This window comes from Fusarium pseudograminearum, chromosome 4, assembly GCF_000303195.2.
Source record: "Fusarium pseudograminearum CS3096 chromosome 4, whole genome shotgun sequence".
In the NCBI taxonomy this organism is placed as follows: Eukaryota; Fungi; Ascomycota; class Sordariomycetes; order Hypocreales; family Nectriaceae; genus Fusarium; species Fusarium pseudograminearum.
Window position 1 is genome coordinate 5,949,403 of NC_031954.1, and position 17,335 is coordinate 5,966,737.

The following is a 17,335-nucleotide window of genomic DNA, read 5'->3' on the forward strand; positions in this document are numbered from 1 at the left end:
ACCCGTCCTGCGTGCTCGCCGGCTCAGCCGCGCTCCAACAGATCGATTGCCATGAGAGTTTGCTTTGAGTGCGTTCTGCGATCGCCCTCGCCGGCTTCAATATCCGGCTGAAGATATAATTCAAAGCGATCGTTGACGAGGCTCCTTTTTGTTGCCGCTCACAAGTCATGACTTCATCTCCTTCGCCTCCACGAACTGGAACTGGCACAAATTGCGACTCTTCCCACACTTATGATTCTGGTCATACGCTGAGCAGCTCTGTTGCGAGTCGATCTGCCCGCCTGCGCCCTCCTCGGTCCTTACCACGTAAGCGCCCAAGAGCATGAGACGTTGTCGGTTGTTCCCTTGAAAGCTAACGCTGAATATAGCATGGATTAATTCTTACGATGGTGAGCGTGGCTCGCCAAGCGACGATCAACTACGACTTCTTCAACCTCCTACGCGTGCTGTCCCCCCTCAACACAACTCATTACCAAGCGACCCTCAGAGACGGATCTCCAAAGATGGCTTCATCGACCCGCAAGATCCCCTTCTCGGCCAAGGACAGGAAACAAGAGGCAAAATTCCTCATTTTATGCGCTATGGGCGCGCCTCGATGCGTGGTAGGAAATGGGACCATTTGAGATCTTCAGAGCCTGTCATTGTGCCCGGACACAAACCATCTGTGACCTCGCAGCCAAGTGTGGCATGGCAAGACTTTGTTCAATCATCCTCCTGGGGCCGCATGACAAACGAGGACTCGAAAGTGATGGACATTGAGGCTCTCCGGAACTTGCAACCGAATTTTGACACGCCATCCCGCCACCCGTACAACGCTGAAGAAGCCAGAATATCTCGGAAGAGGAAGACCCTTGCCCCATATAAACGTATCTGGTATATGGCCATCCGCCATTCTCTCGCCCCTCTGGTGTTTAGACTGAGCGTCATGGTCACCTCGATTATTGCACTCGGTGTTGCAGCACGGATACATCTCCTCGAAGACGTCGATAGTTCGGACTCGGCCGAGGAGACACAATCCATCGTTGCCGTTGCCGTAGACTGCGTGGCCATCCCATACATTGGATACATGATCTGGGACGAATATACAGGAAAGCCACTTGGTTTACGATCAGTGGTCTCCAAGATATCCCTGATCCTGCTTGACCTCTTTTTCATCATCTTCAAATCTGCGAGTACGGCACTCGCATTCGAGAGCCTTGTTTACCATAACCTGTCCGATCCTGCAGTGCGGAACCTGTCTAAGGCTCTGGCAGCATTTATGCTATTAGGGTTGATTGCTTGGTCGATGAACTTTGCAGTCAACATATTCCGTACTGTGGAGCGTCTAGGGGGAGGTGAGGATGATGGCGGACATGGTTAGTCAGGATGAGGAATTGGTGCAACGGACTTGGCTTTTGAATTTTGGGATACCCCTTTGAGCAGGGAGTGCTTTTGGCGCGTATGGTTGGAATATGGGACATTTGACTCTGATATCACGGTAGACCGTGCTGAGCGTTCATTGCTGCCTTTTTCTTTTCTTGTTTTCCTTTACCAGCATTATCATCATCAGTCACGGTTATGGATCCCTACTTGGAATACAGGCAGGTCTTTTAACCATACCTCATACGTATATTTCTTAGTGTCAGTGATACCTCCAGTAGATGAAATGAATAAAATTAGACATTAAGCAATGCTTCTTGGTGAAACACAAAAGAGGTCTCGACTATAAGTTCTTTGACTCCATCACTTCTTTATTTTTAATGTCCAAGGTAAGTTATTGTTGTCCATCTTTCATATGCTGTATTTGTTTCGTGGCGTCCACTACTCTCAGTCTTGAAACAAAGGATCTTGAACTTAGAAGGCTCCCTTGGTCATCCTCCAGACCCCTGCCCGTGCCTGGAGCGGTGGAAAGTGGCAGAACCAAACACTAAGCCCCTTGTAGCGATGGGCTGCTTTGCCTCAGCCAACTAAGGTGGACTACGCCTTGCCATGCCTTCTCCATCCCAGCTGCGGTCTGACCTACTGCCTGATCTTCCTCCCATTCCCATACACTTAGTTGACAGTGAAGAACCGCCCTCATTTTACGAGTTGCTTTCTTTTCATGACTCATTTGGCGCGGTACGGACTGACTTAACTTTATAATCTGTTACTTTTTCGAAAGAAAGAAGAAAAAAACTTTATCAACCCTTTCTTTCATGGTGCTTTCATCCGACGCCGCCTCTTAAATCGACCTTAGACTTTCCTAGTTCTTAAAAGCTCGACCTCAGCCTTGACAACATTCTCCTGCCAAACAAGTGCGCCAAGGGTTATCCTCACCACCGCCTTTCAGCCCACTGCTTTCTGATCGTCCTCACCACAAAAGCCCACCTTGTCGACTGTGACGACATCGCGTCGAGCCCCTCGATACCGACCCCGCCTCCATCGTTGATACCGTCGCCAAACCACCATCCGCATCCGACTGTCAGCGCAAGATGGCTGCAAAGATGGGTGCGCCGAGCCAGATGCCTCCCATACCCAACAGGGAGGATATCGGAGCAACGTAAGCCACACTCTTGAGAACTCTCTGAGTGCAGAAGCTGACTGGAACAGATGGACCTACCTCCAAGCTGGAATCGCACGCGTCATGAACGACCTTGAACAGGGTATTGACATGCAGATGTATATGGGAGTTTATACGTTAGTAACATTTAATAACACCTTGTCGCTTAGTGGGACTGTGTACTAACAATTTACAGCGCCGTCCACAACTTTTGCACATCTCAGAAGGCTGTCGGCATGAACAGCCCTACGATGCAATCTAACCACCGAGGGGGCGAGTACACATAGCCCTAAATTCTTATGGACGATATAGCTAACCTTTAATAGCACATCTTCTCGGCGAAGAGCTATACAACAAGCTCATCGATTACCTGAAGCACCACCTCGAGGACCTGGTAAACCAAAGCAAAACGCACACCGACGAGGCTTTGCTCGCTTTCTACATTAAGGAATGGGGCCGATACACAGTCGCTGCCAAGTACATTCACCACCTTTTCCGTTACCTTAACCGACACTGGGTTAAGCGCGAGATTGACGAGGGCAAAAAGAATATATACGACGTCTACACACTGCATCTTGTGCAATGGAGGAAGGAGCTGTTTGAGAAGGTTCACGAAAAGGTCATGGATGCTGTCCTTAAACTTGTCGAGAAGCAAAGAAACGGCGAGACTATTGAGCACAACCAGATCAAGCAAGTCGTGGCTTCTTTTGTTTCCCTTGGACTGGACGAAGCAGACCCCAACAAGTCTACCCTTGATGTCTATCGCTACAACTTCGAGCGCCCTTTCCTCGGTGCCACCAAGGAATTCTACGTTGCCGAATCGAAGCAGTTTGTCGCAGAGAACAGTGTTGTGGAGTACATGAAGAAGGCCGAAACACGTCTTGCCGAGGAAGAGGAACGCGTTCGCATGTATTTGCATGGGGACATTGCCCTTCCGCTCAAGAAAACTTGCAATCAAGCTCTCATTGCGGATCATTCAGCTCTCCTAAGAGAAGAGTTCCAAGTCCTTCTTGACAACGATCGAGAAGATGACATGGCTAGGATGTATAACCTCTTATCTCGAATCCCAGACGGTCTGGATCCCCTCAGAGCTCGTTTCGAGACACATGTCAGGAAGGCTGGTCTCGCTGCTGTGCAAAAGATTCAATCTGCGGAAGGCGACAAGCTCGAGCCAAAGGTCTATGTGGACGCTCTTCTCGACATTCACACGCAGTATCAGGGTCTCGTCGAAAGAGCTTTCAAGAACGAACCCGAGTTCACACGATCTCTAGATAACGCATGCAGAGAATTCGTCAACCGAAACGAAGTGTGCAAATCCGGATCCAGCAAGTCGCCCGAGCTATTGGCCAAGTATGCTGATGTTTTGCTCAGAAAGAGCAGCACGAGCATTGAAGAATCCGAATTGGAGCATACTCTTAATCAGATAATGACGGTATTCAAGTACATCGAAGACAAGGATGTGTTCCAAAAGTTCTATTCGCGTATGCTTGCCCGACGTCTGGTGAACAGCAACTCTTCTTCTGATGATGCTGAGACTAGCATGATCAGCAAGTTGAAGGAAGCTTGTGGTTTCGAGTACACCAACAAGCTTCAACGTATGTTCCAGGACATGCAAATTTCAGGGGATCTGAACAAGGAGTTCCGGGTGCACCTCGAGGGCGTTGAGTCTACAAAGGTGGTCGACTCAACTTTCTCTATCTTGGGAACAGGCTTCTGGCCGTTGACGGCGCCCAGTACCGATTTCAACCCGCCCCCCGAAATAGCAGCTGAGATTGAGCGATTCACCCGCTTCTACAAGCACAAGCATGATGGCCGTAAGCTTACGTGGATGTGGAATCTTTGCAAGGGCGAGATCAAGGCGAGTTACTGCAAGGCGAGCAAGACACCCTACACCTTTCAGGTATCAATCTACCAGATGGCCATCCTACTTCTTTTCAATGAGAAGGACAGCTACAGCTACGATGATATCCTCAGCGCTACCCAACTAAGCAAGGAGGTTTCAGACCAGGCAATTGCTGTTCTTTTGAAGGCAAAGGTACTCATCATGTCAGGTGCTGCTGGTGAAAAGCCAGGGTCCGGCAAAACTTTCAAGCTCAACTATGACTTCAAGAGCAAGAAGATTCGTATTAATCTGAACATTGGCGGTGTCAAAGAGGCCAAGCAAGAGGAGGTCGAGACCAACAAGACAATCGAGGAGGATCGAAAGTTGGTTCTTCAGGTATGTGTTGGCTTTCTTCAATTAGGAAGAATTTTTTACTAACTCTTTCGTAGTCCGCAATCGTACGAATCATGAAGGCACGCAAGAAGATGAAGCACACGCAACTAGTTAGCGAGACCATCAACCAGATCCGGTCGCGATTTGTGCCCAAGGTTGGCGACATCAAGAAGTGCATAGAAATTCTGCTGGACAAGGAATACTTAGAGCGTCTGGAGGATGACGAGCTAGGGTACCTTGCCTAAGTCCTGATTGATCGTTGCATCATATCGCTTCGGGGTCAAGCCAGGGTGACTCATCTTTGCTCCTCGATTTATAACTCGCCTCATACTCAACTTATTATGTATATTCCAGAGGATGAGTATTCGGCGATTTCAGCGGCCATGAGCGACACTTTCTTTCTTGTCTCCTTGAGCAAATGGGAAAGGCCCACGGGCAAAGATGATGGTGATGGAAATTGGTCAACACTGGATGGCCAGCGCCTCGAACCCAGCACAGAGTGCTATGAACCCCTCCCCCCTTAACACCCCTTTACTTGTTCTGGTGTTCGTTCTACATGTTTTTGGGTCTCTGTCAATGTTTGGAAGAGAGATACTGCCCCAGAGACGGGGGACTGGGTCATTGGTATTGATGAAGGTGCGGATATAGTTATAAAAGGGTTCTAGAATGAGCTGCAGCGAAGAAAGAAAGAATTGTCTCCACTTGAAAACAAGAGGCGTCTATGCAAAAGTCGGACACAGTTTGGCCGTTCTAACACTTGTCTAGAGTGATTTTCCGCGACTTGATGGAGTATAAATTATATATTCTGGCGAGCTGTACTAAATGCCACATATATTCATATATACGTGTATGGTTTTCGCTAAAAGAAATGTCACACACTTCGGTTTGTGTTATCATATCCTATATCTCATGGTGGGGTCATCCCGTATAGTCAGCCTATATTGGTTCGTCAATCCTTCGCCGCTACACCGTTTCCATCAGGATGAGTGCTTGCGCCAGCCAATTTGTCCTTTGAACCAACGACTCCCTCTGTCTGAAATCCGTCGTCCTCCTTTTTGGGTACTGGCGGGCCAGGCAAAGGCTTGTTGGTTCCTGAAGTTGGTCGGCTATTTGGCTCGCTGACCCCTGAGAGTATGCTCTCGCTGAAGCTCGCTCCTCTTTGTGTTCTTGGGCCTGGCTCATCCGAGCTCCCCCCTCGAGACATGGGAGCGCTAATCATCTGGTAATCTCTGTCGATTGGACTGCTTGATGTAGAGTCATCGGCTGACTTGTCGGGCTTGGTGTTTGCTTTGCGACCCCAGCCGCCTCCCCAGCCACTTGTTCGACGTTTCTCGCCAGCCCAAGCGGCCCAACTACCGATGTAAGCTCCCGCTCGTGCACCGGCTGATTGCCCCGTCTGCCCAGCTCTAGATGCATCGGACCCAGTAGACTGGCCGGATGCATCTGGCGGAGACGCTGCTCGCGCTTCCTCGGCACGGCGTCTTTGGGCTTCTCGTAGAGCTTCCATATCAGCATAAAGTTTGTTGAGGACAAACGAAGCCTTTTCTCGACCAGCGGCGAGATTCCTGCCAAGGACTTCTCGGCCTTGGGCAAAGCGCTCGTCCAGATGTAGCTCTTTTACTTGTTCTGCAATACGGCGTTGAACATCCTCGATGTTGAGACCGCCTGCGCAAGGATGCCGAGGGTCGACAATATCAAACAGATGAGAATCAGTGTGTGAGTTCCACATGCGATAGTTCTCGGTTCGCTTCCAAGCCTCTACCCACTCATAGCCGAAGTCGGCAACAGGGTCACCCTCGACCTCAGGAAGAATTGCCTTGGGGTTATTTGGGTTGGAAGTGAGATAGTTGTGATATTTGACAGAGGAGATGAGTGCAAGAATGTACTCCTCAAACTGTAGCCTAATAAACTCCTCACTGCCGACGTACTTTAGCGTCTTGGGCCTGTTGGGATTGGCATCATCCCATGTCTCGTTAATCTCATGGGTCAGATAATCTATCCACCTTCGGTCCGCAGCTGTGAGGGTGAGAGCGGTTCTGAGCTGTTGTGAGTTGATGACAACTGATTCCTCATCCAAGTTAATGAGAATGTCACTATAGCGGTCTTTCTGCTGGAGCAGAAGAGAGTTTGTGCTGCCGACGATGTAGGATTTTGTGCCAAAGTCGGCAAGAATATCGAGTTGTTGCAAGGGGGTGTAAGGCCCAAATAAGCTTCCCTGTTCCCATGTTAATTGCTGTCAGACACGAGTTGGTGCGCCAAAACTTACCTTGCCAAATATCTGAAGAGGAAGGCCCATGTAGCATAGCAAAGAGTTGCGATCACTAGTCCGCAAACTGGTAGGCTTTGACAGGCTCGTCTCATAACTGTTGAGCTCAGGGTCTGCACTGTCTTGCAGGTTGCGAATGAGGCCAGGTATCAGGGACAAAAGAGAAAATTGCATCATGCACAACTTATCACATCTCGAGCCGAAGAAAAGCATCTAACCAATTCTGTCAGCGTCGAACATTTCAAGGGACAGAAAGGCAGCTCTTACCTTGGGCTGAAGAAGACAGCACTTCAGGAGAACTAATGTTTGCCATTTGTACTCATGGATCAACTCGCGAAGACTCATACCAAGATATTGGTCTCGGTCTACTTGGTCATTCAGCACGCCCTTCATCTTCTCATCTGCCAGGCTCTCCTGAAACCTGCGGAGGATCTCGACATCGGTAAACTCGCGCTGAGCGAACCAAGCCTGCGTCACGATACTCAGGCGCTCACGAAGCATGCCAAAGAACTGAGGGCTATCGGCAATAACCACAACAGCCTTTTGAACGGTAGAACGTGTAACGTCGGCAGGGCGGTTGATGAGTTGAGTTGAGTCGAGTTGTCGAGTACATGATATTCCAAAGAGTGAAGTAGCGGGCTTCGTTTCTGTCTCTGGGCGAAGAAGTGTAAAGTAAGAGAAGTCCTCTTCCGATCTACCCAATGTTCTCAGCACCGTTAAAAACAAAGCGTCGCCGTCCCAAGTAGATGAGCCGACTGCAGTCAATAGGGCGGACTCACGCGTGCGCACCATCGCTCAAAGCCATAAAAGGTAGTAAAGACCAGCCATAGTCGGCCGCTGGATCGGTCCCCTCTTGGGCTCCAAACCAATTCTCGACTTCAGGGCCTCTAGCATGATGGAATCCGACAACGGTGACGAGTGGTATGAAGTCGGCTCTGTTGAAAGGTGCGGGTGAAGAGGGTAGGATAGGCGACAGGATGGATTTGAGGTCGTCGTTGGGCTCGGGTGGCGGCGCGCCAAGACCGATAGGTGATTCGACAGGAGGAGATTCGTCGGAGCTCATTGTACTGATCGTTCTTCTTCTTCTTTTGTTTCTCTTCGGGGGGCAATGTGCTACAAGTCAGCCATAAATATATTTGCCCCAAAGATTTCCTGGCGATAAATCGTCTGTGTCTCTTGTTCTATCGTTATCGAAGGCTTGGCTTGACTCGAGTGCAGATGGCGAGGGCGATGGTGTGTTGGACGATGAGGCGCCCAGTTCTCGAGAGAAGCTGGGTGTCTGCTGGCCGAGTAGCGCTCTTTTGAAACCGTCGAGACAGTGTAAGGCGGTCAAGGAGGTTGTAGTACGAAGTTGTGAAGGCAGATGATGCACGTGTCGATGAAAGTTCAACGTCGCATAACGGTCGCAGGTGGCCAGAGCTTCTCTTCTATGCGAATTCCGTCGAGATATAGGGATGTCGATGACAAGTAGGTATCGTTACCTAGATGAAATTGATTGGGGTGGATCACTTTAGGGAGGGAGAGGGAGAGACAAGAACAAAAAGAGGTTGGAACAGAAAAAAACCAAAGCCAAGTCGATCCCTTAGTACAGTGCAGTACTAAGCAAGGTAAGTATCACCAGAGAGGAGGAAGTAGAGGTAGGTAGTACTAAGGTAGGTGGTGTGCTCTGAGGGGTCCATGAAATCACTGCTACCTTGCAGGTAATTAACATGGAAGCACGTCCCCAGAATACAGGATCAAAGCTTTAATAAAGTACCGTACGGATAATACCGCCTCGCTAGACTTTACCTACGTGGATATTTGATGGTTTGATGGTTACCTACGTGGATATGAACTCACCTAGTAGCTACATAGTAGTAGATAATCGCTAAGTAAATTAATCTACCAATGTAGTGCGTAAATCAGACATCTCTCCGCCTTCGTCAACTCGTCATCATATTTAAGCAAACCATAAATCTGACTGCAACTACAGAGTAGATACCTCTCAAAGACAACTACTACTAATCCGCAAATGTGTTGTATTTATAGCCTCTGAGCTATGATATCCCATGGGATAACAACATTCCATATACACTTCAATGGGGCACTCATCTTTGAAGAGTACCTACTATGGCATTACATGGCACCCAATACCTTGGTCTCGAGGTATTGTACATTCCCATAATGAGATGCCATTGGTCGGACTCGCCCACGTCTAAATGTAAGTCGACGTGTCTTGCATATCATCACCTCCTCAGCAGACGCAATAAAATGTTGAGCTTCAGCTTTGGTTAGCCTGTTACAATGTAAGCATACATCGCTATGACATGATTGCACGCACGCGCGTTATTACTCGTCGGCAAGTAAGCTGTAAAACAATCACAAGGGTATCCGCCATATGTGAATGTCAGTCATGTCCTAGAGATGCCACTGGTAACGCTCGGAGCCCACGTTTGCAGAACAAAGAGGTCAACAATCAAAAACTCAAAACAAAGACCCGGCCAAGTTCGAGGCAGCCAACATGCATCTCACAACTCGTTGATCCAATTGGAGACAAGCGGGGGAGCTATGAGGCTCTTTGAAGACCTGAGAAACATGGCAGACCAACACCCCCTACAATCATCATCACCTCGTGGCATGGACCTGTTATCACACTAAATCAATTAAGCCCAATATCCCATCTCCATTTTATTTTCACATCTGCTGTCTCCCGAGCAAAGATAGAGGCCGAAAAATCCGGATATAGGTAGCTTCCATCATAGATAGAGTCTGAGTATATCCGTTCTGGTGAGCTTATTCTCCAGCCGACCGAGGAATTTGACCCCAGCTAACATTAATGTTCATTTCTAGCAACTGACGTGTAGTCAATTCAGTAGAATGAAGTCGTAACTCATCGTGTTTGAAGCTAACGGCGCCACCGGCAACTCACCACAAGTGACAGGAATGTAAAGACGCGACGAGTCCAAGCTTTATCTAGTATCTCTTAAGGCACAATCCATGAAGATGGCCTTGTATGGAACACCGGTGGGGAATAAAACTGAATCAACAGGGCCTCGGGTCAAAAGTCTTGACACACCATGAAACGTCATGCACCGGATGAGAAGACTTACATAGGTAGGTAGTAAGATCACAAGTAGGTCAATGAATCATTAGAACGGTTCCATCTGAGCTTGACCGGCACAAGGATATCAAAACTTACTTATAGCATGATTTATCTCTATCATGATTTTCATTTTCTGGCTGTGAAACCAAATCCGACACTATAGCCCTGTAGTTTAAGTGTAACTTGGTTGACTTATATTGCTCGGGCTGTTTCAAGACCGGACAGGAATTCTTGTCAACCGATAAAGCACAAACTATCCAAGCCCGACCAAGGACGTGGCGTTCCCAACATCATCACCATGTCCTCTCAGATGGGAAGCATTTAAAAAGCCTTGTCGGGGACTGTATGCCGTGTATGTAGTTTATGTTGGTACGCGCTCCACGGTTCCACTACGCTTGCTGGCTTGTTATCAATACTACAAAATCTGCTCAAGAGTTTCGTATCGATAACCTAGAAAGATTGAAAAAAAGAAGAAGAAAAGTTAATTACAGAAAAAAGCAAGGATGCCCACGTCGGTAGGTAGAGAGCGCGGCTGGTGTTGATGTTTCAAGTCAAAAAGCACTTGTTTCTCTGAATCGGGAATACCAACTATTATTAATAATGGCGTTTCTGTAAGCTGGTACGAAGGAACAGCATTGCAGGTCATTACCCAAATGCAGATCCCCAATAAGACCGGTCAATGATGAAAACCTGGTAATCCATCAAGACTGCCGGTGCATCGGTGAGGGAAATAGGAAACATTGGGGGACCTGCACGACGTTTCTGCACGCAAACATCAATGCAGCATGGTAGAGGGGAACAAAATAGATGGATAATTATATGCAAATGTGTGTAGACAAGGTTTACCTTGCTAGCTCCATTTAGTTTCCAGGTACCCCGGCAAAACCCCTGGTTAAAATTCCATCGACAGGCCAGGCATTAAGGTACTGTGCGTAGGTAGGTTGTTGTTCTTAATCGGTTCAGCAATCCGAAAGTCTGTAAGGCGTACGATTGATTGTCAGTATGTAATACTTTCTGGTGGGACTCATACCCAAGTAAAAGAAACATCTTTCACACTCATTCAGTCAACGCTTTTTCAGCGCCATTTGACTAACTCTGCGAAGAAGGAATGCGGGTAAATAGTTCCAACATTGCCATATGTAAGAGATCTCACGGCGCTACGGGCAGCGCCCTCAGCGACGAGCCCACCACAGATTGGGAGTCGATACCAACTAAGGCAACTTGGGAAACATGGGGATGCGCGGTACATGCAGGGGAGTCAAGTGAAGAAGTTCAACTCCGCTCCGCTACCAGAGGGCTGCCGTGTGCGGGCGGCAAAACATCCATCGGGTTTCTCTCCACCAGCCCCGCCCATTGGATTTTAACTTCAATGAGGACTTATCAAGACACCCAGCAGGCATTTGACACTCTGGATGCCTTGAACAAAGATTTGGTCTACCGACTTTCCATTGCGATTGACAATAGACAATGTAGAAGCGTGACTCTGGTCAAGCCACAGCGGATGGGTTTGAGACACTGACCGGCGAATGCGATTTTGGCACGCCGATCAGTACATGATGAATTGTCCAACAGCTGACGGAGCGCTAACTCGTACATAAGTGTTCGTACGCTTGAGGAACATATCGGTGATTAATCGTGGTGGGGGGACGTGTCAAGCGCAAATTGAGCCAGGAGAGAAGGGACGGATGGTAATAACGTCCAGTCCAAGGCCAAAAGTAAGCTTTTTTTCCCTGAGCGTTCTCACCCATCGTAAAAGGGAGAGACTACGCTGAAGGCAGTAGCCCATTTGTAACCCAGTAAGTGCTTCTTTCTGATGGTCATCAAAACATTCAAGGTGGTTTACCTCCCGTTTTGATGGACGGACAGTCCCATCTTCCCGGTCGGTCCACACTTTTCTGGTCCAGAACTGTAAGACGACGGGAATAGTTCACAATTCTTCTGCACTGGACATATTATTAGTAACTGGCAATGCTTCTTTCGATCTCAAAGCGCAAAGCTGAAAAGTGGCGCTGCTCACGTTTCGAGGAGCTGTCAAGGACCTATAAGCCTGTGTGTGTGTGTGTGTGTGTGTGAAAGAGAGAGAGAGAGAGAGAGAGAGTGCACACAGAGTTAGATAAACTGAGATGACCAGAACATAACAAGCAGGTTGCGTCTGTCCACTCCTGTAAATATATATATATATAACAATGGTAAACATTGCTGATATATCCGCAACGGGAATGAGAATTTCAATTCGGCGTAGAATAGCGTTGAAATGCGACCCCTTGTATTACAGCTGAGAGAGCCCACCGTAAGTTTGGTACAGTGAGACAGTCCAACCATGTCTACGCTGTACCTCCTGCTTAAATCGGATTTGAAAGGAAGGAGGTAGGTAGGCACCAGTTTTAGTCTCTCACTTCCACTTGTCCAATCTTAGATATCTTCATCTCACTTTGGTAGCATCCCATTGCTTTGTTCCACGTACCTAGGATGGGACATAACCCGTCTCTTTCCGTCATCCATCCCATCCAATCCCAACCATCCATCCATCATCTCTGCAGCTGTGCGTCTTTAATCAAGCAAGCACTACAGTTCACTCACTTCAAAGTCGAGTAGACAGACAAGGTTCCGCTACTTGACATTGCTTCCTTCCGCTTGCGCTACCTTTTTGAGATCGCTACAAACCAGGCCCCCCAAAGGCTCCGTAATTCAACTCTGCCACGAACGGTCGAGGTCTCTTTGTAACCAACGATATCCGGTTGTGAGCACGTTGATTCGCACACCTCGCTCCAATTAGTCCATCTGCTAGTTACTTGGGCTGCAGACGCCCCTTCAACCAGGCCAGATTCATCAACGCATTTCAACTCGACCCCCCCAAAGCTCCTAGGCTCTAGGCTCCCTTCAAATTCTCGCCTTCGCCCGCTTGCTGACTGGTTCGTGCTGGCTCACACACCCCTGCCCCCCCGGTAACTTCTCCACTGTCAGTTCTCTCGCCAATTGGCGCTGCCATCCGCCGACTTTGTCTCGTCATCGTCGAGGCTCCCTGGTGCCTTTGTACCTTTAGTCACGCCCGCTCGCCCTGCCTCCACGAAGCTCCCCAGCACCGTCCTTAGCTGGTTACGGCCGACAATCTGGAGCGACAAGGTCCATCCATCCAGCCGTCCAGCCATCCATCTCTTTCTTTCGCCTGCCCACCGCCAAACATTCCCCTTCTAGCCTTGACGTTGATCAAACGTATCTCGTCCGACTTCTCTCCATCTATTTCCCACCCTTCGGCCTCGGTCGTCTATCCAGCAAACCATCTTGAGGGTGCCTTTCCGAAGCTTCGAGTCTTGTTTACGATAGCTCACCCGACACGATCCGATCTCCCCAGTCTCCTGTCCACCCTTACTGAACGCGGTACCTGGTTATCATCTCTATCGCCAACTCTCTGCCACCGCCATTCATCATCACGCTCAACCGTCAAATATAAAATCGCGACGACAGACCAAGAGCCGAATCACAGAAACCCTTCAATTCGTACGCTCGGCCGACACCCCACAGTATTCGACACCGCCTACTTTCGCAAACCGTTGCGACCGTCATGCACCCTTAAAGGACGCATTGTAGCCGAATACCACGAATTGAAACCTGCAGTGAAGAAACATTTTCCACCAAAACCGAAGGGCCTCGTCCAGGCCGCTTTTTTCTAATTCTCAAGATGGGCGCATGCATGAGCTCGAGCAATGAGGAGGTGGACCAGAAGAAAAAGAGTCAGGCTATCGATAAGATCCTTGAGGAAGACTCAAAACGATTACGGAAAGAATGCAAAATCTTGCTATTAGGTAAGGGTGCTTTGGCGGCAGCTGAATCGCTCACGTCAAGCTTTGATGATTAACAAAAATGTCAGGTTCCGGAGAGAGTGGCAAGTCGACAATTGTCAAACAGATGAAAATCATTCACCTCAAGGGTTATTCGGAAGACGAGCTGTTCAACTATCGGCCAACTGTTTTCAAGAATCTTGTCGAGTGCGCCAAGGCAGTTATTATGGCCATGCAGCAGTTTGACATCGAACCTCAAAATGAAGAAAACAAGGCGCATGCGGAATTTCTTCTGGAATATCAAGCAGAGTCTGGTCCCCAGGCACACATCGATGCAAAAGTCGGTGCGGCCGTACAAGCTTTGTGGAATGATCCAGCGAAGGATCTGTTGATGGAGCATCAGACCGAGTTTTATCTTATGGACTCGGCAGAATAGTATGTGTAACATATTGCCGCTTGACACGATTCACGCCTGACTAATCACGATTTAGTTTCTTCCAAGAAGCAATGCGAATAGTAGCAACCGACTATCTGCCCAACGAAATGGATGTGCTCCGGGCACGAACGAAGACAACAGGTATTTATGAAACAAGATTTCAGATGGGCCAATTAAGTATCCAGTAAGATCACCCATATTTCGCATCGTGCACATACTCTTACTGACGTTATTATAGTATGTTCGACGTCGGTGGTCAGCGAAGCGAGAGGAAGAAGTGGATACACTGTTTCGAGAACGTAACATCCATTATATTCTGCGTTGCCCTGAGTGAATACGATCAAGTCCTGCTCGAGGAGAGCAGTCAGGTAAGTTGTGACTTCGCAGCAGCGGCACGTAAGAGTTCTCTAACATCAAGATCAGAACCGAATGATGGAGAGTTTACTGCTTTTCGACTCAGTAGTCAACTCAAGGTGGTTCATGCGCACCAGTATCATTTTGTTCCTCAACAAGGTCGATATCTTCAAGCAAAAGCTGAGCCGGTCACCACTGGGCAATTACTTCCCAGATTACTCAGGCGGAAACGATGTCAACAAGGCAGCCAAATACCTACTCTGGCGGTTCAACCAGGTCAACCGAGCACACTTAAACTTGTATCCTCAGTGAGTTCTTTCTCGTGCAGACATGATGAGCTCTACGGGATTCTAACGCAGAACAGTTTGACGCAAGCAACAGACACATCAAACATCCGACTGGTTTTCGCAGCAGTCAAGGAGACTATCTTGAATAACGCGCTTAAGGACTCTGGCATTCTGTGATAGTCGAACGCTGCTTTCTTCTCTTTTCTTTTTTCTTTTTTTACAACCACGATGTTAGGTTATGGGAAACTGTTGACTGGCGTCGAGAGCATTTTTTGGAGTTTGGGTAACAGGCCGAAGGACGGCCCCGATTTATACGATCCTTGCTTTCTTCTCTTATTCGACGCGACGATTATACTCCAACCATTTCTCTACGATGGCTCCATCAGTTACGAGTGGAGTTTTCTCTAATCCCTCTCTCCGACGAATTGCGACTACTCGAGACACGTACACTAGTCGAAAAACATCGACGAAACCCTTTCGACAAGAGCACATTCGACACGGTGTTGATTTACGGCCTCCATATCTTGGCCTGACATATGTTCTGCTTTACGGGCTTTGGAGCGACTAGACCTTGCAGGAGCCCATGTGTTATTTTATTTTTTTGGGTGGGGTTCGTTGGATTAAGGCTAGGGCCTTGCACGAGACGAAACAGACGGGAATTACGAAGCGGACGGCATTTCGTTTGCGACGCTTCTTGGCGAAATGTCATGGTTACTTTGGGTTGGGAAGAAATCGTGCGACGTGGGACAGGCGCAGGCATGACGCTAGTTACATTCCGATGGCTTCAACCGAGCTTAGAGATGGAAAGAAGCAGGCGCATGGTTTTTGTTTCTAGGGAGAGTGGTGTTTCTGGAGCTGGCTGGGAACGTCATAGGAAGAGGTCTAGGCTGGCATGCTAATGGATGGCTTCAACTCCTACATATGTAGTTTTTTTTGTTCTTCTCGACTCGAGCGAGGCGAATTGACGATACTCTGGGTACAGGTTCGATTTTGATAGCCTGCTGTATAGGATACGTAATGGCAGAAGAGACCGAAGGACTTATCAAATCAATGACAGAGCGATGTTTCGTCTTGGGAGCGAATGATGTGATGGTTAAAGGACAGTTATATGAGCCTTTAAACTATCAGTATATGGCTTGTTGGCTCGAGGCCAGACTTTACAGTCTGTCAGATGTATTGTTTCTGAGAGGATCGGCAATATGATGATACATCACTATATAGATATTCTTTGAGCTTGTGATTAAGCAAGGATTTTTTGACATGTCTTATCCAAGAATCAAATGTATGGAACTGTTGAGAGCTGGTATTGTGTACGTACCAGGCTCGATTTGGAGTTGAATGAGAGGGGTTGAATGTGGCTTGGAGCTTTGACCTCCAACTATGAGGCGATCGTCGAGCTAGTGAACAAAGGCCAACTCTCATGAACTACATCCATCATGACTGCCTGAAAAGGAGGCGAGATCGCCAGGTTCATTATGATTCAGATGCTAGAATTTGAGAAGTTGATGTTTTCCCAGAACTTTGGTAGAGATGGAGAACAACTGGGCTGTTGAGATGTGTGCTTACTGGTATCCGGGCTACTCTATAAGCAGGTATACAGGCATGTATGGGGGGCTGTGGTTTAAGATTGAAGCTCTACAAGTGCTCGGCACGTATCACAGCGACAGCATGCGTCAAGTTTGAGCATGCGTGACCATGAAGCAACTCCCAGTTTCCTGCTTTATTAAGTCCACATCAAAGCGTGTGTTTGACGGGACCCGTCTCGGTGATACTAACGCGGGGCCGATGCGCACCCCATACTCTAAGGAAACTCGGGCCATGTCAGGGGGTTGCCTACAGGCTTATCAATTTGACCTCATTTACCTACCCTGTTGTCCCGGCAGTCTGGTTTCTTGGGGGATTGACGATCGAGCGTGGATGCTGTTTCCAGATATAAGCCCTTCTGTCTTATTCTTTTATATAAGTGTCTTGACACGGAGAGTAATTGAGGGATATAGTAAAGCGATGCGAGCCGTGTACACTATCTGACCAACAAACTGAACTGGTGGGAGCCAGGCGTTGTTGCAGCCCCGCCCTCCGTTGTGTAAGAGCGAGCTTCACTGTTGTCTGCATATGCGTGCGGGTCTGTTCTACTGTAAGCGCTCAAGTTGCTTCGTCAATGGAGTTGAAGCGGTCTAGATCGTGTCGGTTGACATGAGTGGGAGGGGAAACCCATTGATGCATATTGTGTAAACACGGGCCGATGGATCCCTGGAATGATTGAGTCTCATAGCCAAGCTTGAACATGAGAGGTCCAGGGTATGTTAGTTACCTAACATGTACTCATTCAAGTTGCGTTACTCGCTGCCTTGACTCTGTGTGCCGTCCGCAATCTTATAAGGATTCTGATAGCAATTGG

At 48.3% G+C, this 17,335-nt stretch overlaps 4 protein-coding genes across 4 annotated transcripts, besides 3 other annotated features; 3 read left to right on the forward strand and 1 right to left on the reverse strand.

The window, feature by feature from the left end:
- Positions 1-167: 167 nt before the first annotated feature.
- FPSE_05897 (uncharacterized protein) lies at positions 168-1,360 on the forward strand (the record flags this gene model as incomplete). Its single annotated transcript, XM_009259015.1, has 2 exons — positions 168-306; positions 369-1,360. 2 exons carry the CDS (start codon positions 168-170, stop codon positions 1,358-1,360), a joined length of 1,131 nt encoding a protein of 376 aa, XP_009257290.1.
- A 1,090-nt stretch (positions 1,361-2,450) lies between these two features.
- On the forward strand, positions 2,451-4,978 carry FPSE_05896 (uncharacterized protein; the record flags this gene model as incomplete). The annotated part of the gene is made up of 5 exons (XM_009259014.1): positions 2,451-2,518; positions 2,569-2,659; positions 2,715-2,748; positions 2,845-4,736; positions 4,790-4,978. 5 exons carry the CDS (start codon positions 2,451-2,453, stop codon positions 4,976-4,978), a joined length of 2,274 nt encoding a protein of 757 aa, XP_009257289.1.
- Positions 4,979-5,682: 704 nt separating this feature from the next.
- On the reverse strand, positions 5,683-8,062 carry FPSE_05895 (uncharacterized protein; the record flags this gene model as incomplete). The annotated part of the gene is made up of 4 exons (XM_009259013.1): positions 5,683-6,948; positions 7,000-7,212; positions 7,267-7,693; positions 7,779-8,062. The coding sequence occupies 4 exons, from the start codon at positions 8,060-8,062 to the stop codon at positions 5,683-5,685; spliced, it is 2,190 nt and encodes a 729-aa protein (XP_009257288.1).
- Positions 8,063-12,129: 4,067 nt separating this feature from the next.
- Positions 12,130-12,152: a microsatellite.
- Positions 12,153-12,179: a microsatellite.
- A 1,026-nt stretch (positions 12,180-13,205) lies between these two features.
- Positions 13,206-13,235: a microsatellite.
- A 525-nt stretch (positions 13,236-13,760) lies between these two features.
- On the forward strand, positions 13,761-15,114 carry FPSE_05894 (uncharacterized protein; the record flags this gene model as incomplete). Its single annotated transcript, XM_009259012.1, has 6 exons — positions 13,761-13,884; positions 13,950-14,295; positions 14,352-14,480; positions 14,535-14,664; positions 14,720-14,958; positions 15,015-15,114. The coding sequence occupies 6 exons, from the start codon at positions 13,761-13,763 to the stop codon at positions 15,112-15,114; spliced, it is 1,068 nt and encodes a 355-aa protein (XP_009257287.1).
- Between the last annotated feature and the right edge of the window lie 2,221 nt (positions 15,115-17,335).